The 6572-nt window shown below is 41.8% G+C and overlaps 1 protein-coding gene across 1 annotated transcript in view; it reads left to right on the top strand.

Moving 5' to 3' along the window:
• Positions 1-6357, top strand: part of LOC311081536 (NACHT, LRR and PYD domains-containing protein 3-like) — a 102832-nt gene extending 96475 nt beyond the window's left edge. The window contains exon 11 of the mRNA XM_084112081.1: positions 3684-6357. Within this exon, the coding sequence (XP_083968207.1) occupies positions 3684-4345 (662 nt within the window). The 3' untranslated portion in view covers positions 4346-6357. The remainder of the gene's footprint in view (positions 1-3683) is intronic.
• Positions 6358-6572: the final 215 nt, after the last annotated feature.

The following is a 6572-nucleotide window of genomic DNA, read 5'->3' as shown; positions in this document are numbered from 1 at the left end:
GGTGAAAACGTCTCCCCATAATCTACTCCCATTCTCTGGCTGTAACCCTTAGCTACAAACCTTGCTTTATATTTGTCTTTTCCATCTATATCAGTCTTGATGGAATAAACCCATCTACCCCCCACTGTTTTCTTGCCTATTGGTAGTGTTGTCGGGGTAAAGGTTTTGTTCTCGTTCAGGGACTGGATTTCCTCATCCATGGCTTTTACCCATTCTTTTGAGTTAGCTGACCCCATTGCTCCCTCATAAGTCTGTGGAATGCCACACACGGCTCTGCAGCAATAGTCTACCATGATATGAACCCTGTCACTATCACTGTCTTCAGTTACAAAGTCATCTAAGTAACTCGGTGTTCTTCTTTCTCTAGCCGGATACCTCCTACTCTCGGGTTCACCACTTGTCACACTCTGTTGTGCTTGATTATGGTCACTAGACCTTGTTTCTGTCCCTGGACTATCACTATGAGCACTTCTGCTCCGTACACTTGGCTCAGGAGCATTTTCTGTACTCCTACTCTGTGTGGTCTCGCAAGTCAGGGGTCTCACATTGTCATAGTCGTCGCTTGGATCTGGCTCACCCGTCTGTGTTTGTTTTTCCACAGCTGCCTTGCTCACAAACTTCACTAGCCTGTGTTTTTGAACTTTGTTTGTATCTGTGTAATACACCAAATAAGCCGGGCTGTTCTTATCGTAACCTACAAAACGCCCCATGTCACATCTGGAGTCAAGTTTTCCCTTTTCCTGTTTGTAAGTATAGCATACAGATCCAAACTTTTGCATCTTAGATACATTAGGCTTCTTGTCTGTCAACGACTCATAAGGAGTCTGTCCTGTACGCCTGTTGAAGCACCTGTTGCGTACCATTGCTGCTGTTTGTACTGCGTAGGGCCATAGCTGCTTTGGTAGTACACTTTCAACTAACATACATCTACCCATCTCAAAAAGAGTACGCCAACCCCTCTCTGCAGTTCCGTTTTGGTGCGGGGAATACGGAGCTGACGTTTCATGTCTGATATTGTTTTTCCTCAACAGCGCTTGAAAATCACCACATGTAAATTCCGTTCCGTTATCGGATCTGATGCACTTCACTTTCCCGTAAGGGGATACATCTGCTAGGAACTTTTCCGTAGCCTGTACAGTGTCACTTTTCTTCTTTAGAAAATATACAAATACTGCGCTTGAGTAATCATCAGTGAATGACTGCACATATTTGTAACCATCTATTGACTCAGTGGCTACTGGACCTGCGAGGTCTGTGTGTACCATCTGTAAGGGAGCCTTTGCTCTGGTATCAGGGTCCCTATTTCTGGTTTGGGCAAATTTTCCCTGTATACACACCTCACACCCCTGTTCGGGTCTGCCTGTTTTGCCCTTGATCTGCATACCTTCAACGACGTTCTGCAACTTAAGAACATCGTCATAGTTACAGTGGCCCAATATCTCGTGCCATGTCTGTGTGTCGTGACATGCGTTACACTTATCATTAGACTCAGCTTCAGTGTGCAAAAAATACAACCTGCCGTATACGTGAATGTTAAACCTGGTACCGTCTCTGGTTATCAGGGCATCTTTATCTTCTTTAAAGACAACCGTAGCCCCACTGGTGGTCGCTGCCTTCACTGAGAAGATGCTTTGGGGGTACGACGGTATGAACAAAGCGTCTTTCAGCACTGCCTTGTGTCGCTGTCCTCTGCTGTCGATGAGGGAAACCTCAGCATTTCCCCTCCGCTGAGCGATCCCGCTGCACCGGGTGCCGTCTGCCAGCTCGACACTGTGCGTTTCTGGCCTGAACGCGCAGTCGAAGCTCTTGAACATGGTTATGTCCGTGATGATATGAGAGGTAGCCCCCGTGTCCACCATCAGGCCCCTCTCCTGGATGCTGCATGGCGGCTGCCGCTGGGTACCGGCCCCTCCGTCTCTCATCTTGAACACGTAGTCCTTGGCGTCTTCTGAGGCTTTACTCGCACCATCCTTTTTGCTCTTACTGTCCTTGTCCTTACGCCTACACGTGGCGTCTTTGTGTGTGTCACTTCTACAGAGACTACACCAGGTTTTCTGTCGACATCCTTTTGCTCGGTGGCCTTTGGTGCCACACTTGAAACACACCAGCTCTGCGTCGTCTTTTATCCAGCCACGTGCGCTCGTCTTGGCGGGTCGCCGTCCGGTTTTCCCTTGAGTCTTCATTACACTGTCGCTCGACTCAGCTGCTTTTATCTTTTCTGTCTCTTCAAAACTACGTAGTTTAGTCTTGAATTCTGCAAACGTGATTTTATCGTCTGCATGTGCCACATGTATTGCGAATGGCTTAAAACTCTCAGGCAATCCCTTTAAGACCATAGCAACTAACAGTCCGTCTCCTAACGTTTCACCCGCGTTCCGTAGTGCTGTGATGGCGGTTTCGGCCCTGATGATATAGTCCATTACACTTTCATCATTTGCCTTCTGAAGCGATGTCAACGTGGTGTACAAGTTGATTATACGGGGCTTTCTCCTCCCTGCATAATACTCTCTCAATATTTCCAAAGCTTTTCTTCCATTGTTGGGCGCATCTCTCATAACTAATGATAGACTTTTGTCATCTAGAAGCAAAATCAACTCTGCATACGTGTCCGCGTTTTTCTTTTCATCTGCTGCTATCTCGGCTTCTGACACCGGTTCTCTCAGCACCGTGTCCTTTAGCCCTGATAAATGAAAATGTCCCAACATTTTGGTCTCCCAAAGCTCATACTTAGTCTCATCTCCGTCGAACGTCAGTCGAGGCAACCTCCTTCGTTGTTCCGTCATGTTAGCTTACTCTTTTTCTTTTTCCAGTAGTCCGTTAGCACGCGGTCCGTGGCGACTTTCTAAACGGTGGAAAACAACGAACTTATCTTCCGAACGACTTCCTGGGCCCATAACCTGTTGAGTTATGTGACTATATTATTGCAGCTGACGTTGCATTCGGAAGAAAAGAGTGGACGATAGAGATGAGCCATCTTTAGCCGTTTTCGGCATATTTATTTCACGAGCTGCAGACACATCAGTCTCACGGTCAGACAGCCTTAATACGGTAAAACATTTGGGACAAACAAACAATAATACAAACGCGTCCTCTTTAGCCTGCACCTTAGTGCCCCCCTGTGGCTTATGCACAATACAGAACAGTACTGCATTACATTCTTAATATACAACTGAGGACATAATGAACATATTTTAACACACACACTCTCACACACTCATACAGAGAAGGAAACTCGCACACACTCTCACACAAACACACACACGCACATTCACACTCTCTCACACACACTCACATAAACACTCACACATAAATACACACTCTTACACATTCGCACATACTCACACTCTCTCTCACACACACTCACACAGACACGGAAACTCACACACACACAGACACGGAAACTCACACACACTCTCACACACACACAAGGCACCTTTAAAAGTGTGTGGTAACCATGGCGATGGTTCAGTAAGAGCCTCATTCAGGACAAAAGCTGTTACAGAATGATATTTCTTTAGTGTTTTATTATCATCGGTTGCTCTCAATCCTGAATGAACGAGTCACACTCACACACACACACACAGACACAGACACACAATCCTAAATGAACGAGTCTGATCTGAAATGAAGACTCGAGATAGAGAGTTTCTGTAATTCACTGATGTGTGTTTTCTCTCCATCAGATTCCCATCCGCTCACTCTGGATCTGAACACAGTGAATACACACCTCCGTCTGTCTGAGGAGAACAGAGTGATTACTTACACTTACCCAAAGAGTCATCCGTATCCTGATCATCCAGACAGATTTGATTATGTGCGTCAGGTGTTGTGTAGAGAGAGTGTGTGTAGACGCTGTTACTGGGAGATTGACTGGAGTGGAGATGTGTATATATCAGTGTCATATAAGAGCATCAGCAGGAAGGGATCGGGTGAAGAGTGTGTGTTTGGATCTAATGATCAGTCCTGGAGTTTGTTCTGCTCTTCCTCCAGTTACTCATTCACACACAATAACAGAGTGACTGAACTCCCTGTAAGGCCCATCAGCAGCAGAACAGGAGTGAGTAGAGTAGGAGTGTGTAGAACAGGAGTGTGTAGAACAGGAGTGTGTGAGGATTACAGTAGAGTAGGAGTGTATGTGGATCACAGTGCAGGAACTCTGTCCTTCTACAGCGTCGACAGAGACACACTGCGCCTCATACACACAGTCCAGACCACATTCACTGAACCACTCTATCCTGGGTTTGGGGTTTGGTCATGGATCATCATTGAAACTGTGTTGATGAGTGAGAGTAGACTGATGAGAGACTCTACCCATAATGCTTTGAGCTGCATGATAAATCAGTGACAGTGAGATGATGTTCTAGAGTCTCTTATTGTCTCTTCATTACATTAATAACACAGCTGAACTTCTGTCAGTGAAATAAAGAGAAACACACAATGACACACAGAGAAGAGAGAGGAAATATGAGACACAATGAGACTCACTGAAACATGTCTGGATGATACGAGCAAAACTAGACTTTCAACTCTAAACTCAGTTTGAGACATTCAGGGACGGTTTCCCAGTCAGGGTTTAAGTTAAGACAGGAGTAGGCCTTAATCTAGAATAGTTAATCGTGTCTTAAAAAATGGCTTTCTGTAACACAGATTAAGTACGGATTAGTTACACCTGAACTATGGAGTCCTGAACTAAAATAAACCAGATTAATTTAAAACCAACTGTGCTAATCTGAATTAGCATGATAGAGGTTGCCTATAAAACATGGAATGAACCAAGAAAAGCTTAAAATTGCATGGAGCAAATCCAAGGAAACAATGGAATCAGAAAAAGACTGCATTGAAAACAAATTTTACTAAACAAGAGAAAATTATTTTAAGCAAGCTAAATAAACTGCACACACCAGCTATGGAATAAAAGAGAAGAAATGCTGGAAGTCTGTTTGTAATATATATACACACACACACACACACACACACACTACCGTTCAAAAGTTTGGGGTTAGTAAGATAGATTTGTAATGTTTTTAAAAGAAGTATCTTCTGCTCACCAAGGCTGCATTCATTTGATAAAAAACAATAATAAAAAAATACAGTAAAACCAGTGAAATATTATTCCAATGTAAATCATCTGTTTTCTATGTGAATATATAGTAAAGTGTAATTTATTCCTGTGATCAAAGCTGAATTTTCAGCATCATTACTCCAGTCTTCAGTGTCACATGATCCTTCACAAATCATTTTAATATGATGATTTGATGATCAACAAACATTCATTATTATTATCAATGTTGAAAACAGTTGTGTACAATTATTTTTCAAAATTCTTTGATGAATAGAAAGTTCAAAAGAACAGCATAGTACCAAGTAGTACACGTGTCCACTTTGAAACACAATGTTAATCTGAAGTTAAACCTGCCTCCTGGTAGGTTTAATTTAAGCCTCGATTTAGTCCTGGAGTAACTCTAGTCTTCCTCCAGGAAATCAGCTTATTAAACTCTGGACTAAACTAAATCTAGGACTATTCTTGACCGAGAAAGCAGATTTCTGTTGATCTGGTTTAAAGGGCCATTTTAGTCTAGGACTAGGCTTAATCCCTGTCCAGGAAACTGCCCATCAGAGATGTTTTATCCGAACTTCTCGGATCTGTTCAAAACATGATTCCTCTGCTGTGGGTTATGACTGTACTATTAACCCTCTGGAGTCTGAGCTGTTTTCTGGGCCCTGGAGGTGTTCTGACATGCTCTGACATTTGTGCTTTTTTCAGTTATTTATAAACATGATAATGGCAAAGGTGTAAATTCACTCTATATAGCACAAACAGGGCTACCAAAATATGTGATCACCATGCATGTATATTTTTGAATTTTTAAGAGAATAATGTTTATGCGTGGTTATTGAAAAAAATAAAAATGAAAGTTGCTGAAATAAGACCACAAAACTCATAATAAATATGTGTCAATAAGACTTTTGACTAATGGATGTTGTCGCTACGAGTTCTGGCTTCAAAATTATGTGAAAATAGTCTTGCTTTATCATTCACAATAAAACAATACATTGATTTAAATTGTGTAAAACAGGTTTTGCTTGGAAAGCCAATATGCGAGGGGGGCGTGAACGAGGAGTGGTTTACACCTGAGAATACAATGTCCCATCCACTCTGCATAATGAGCCTTTCATTCAGGTGTGACACTGACTGAGCCACAATGCAAGGACAAAAGATATATTTAGAAGAAGACTTATATTGACCATTTAAGATTTTGCTTACATCTATCTTGTAAATATGTTTTGCTATTTTATTAAAAAGGTTACAATTACAACAATAATTACAATTTCAACAATATTTCAAGTGTACTCTTTCTTTGTAAAAAAAAAAATGATTATAGGTCTACATTTTATCTATGTATTCATTAGTTTGAATATAGCCAACATTGGAACAGCTAACATCTTAGTTAATGACTTTATTTTTGACAAAAATAGTATTTTATATAGAAATTGCTAAACAAAAGCTTATTTGATGTGGCAGTATATTCTACAGTAAAAACTGTACCCAAATCTAGTCAACAAAATGTTGT

This window comes from Abramis brama, assembly GCF_963993115.1.
Source record: "Abramis brama genome assembly, chromosome: 4".
Lineage (NCBI taxonomy): Eukaryota > Metazoa > Chordata > Actinopteri > Cypriniformes > Leuciscidae > Abramis > Abramis brama.
The sequence above is the reverse complement of the archived record's forward strand: the minus strand, read 5'-3'. Positions and strand labels throughout refer to the sequence as shown.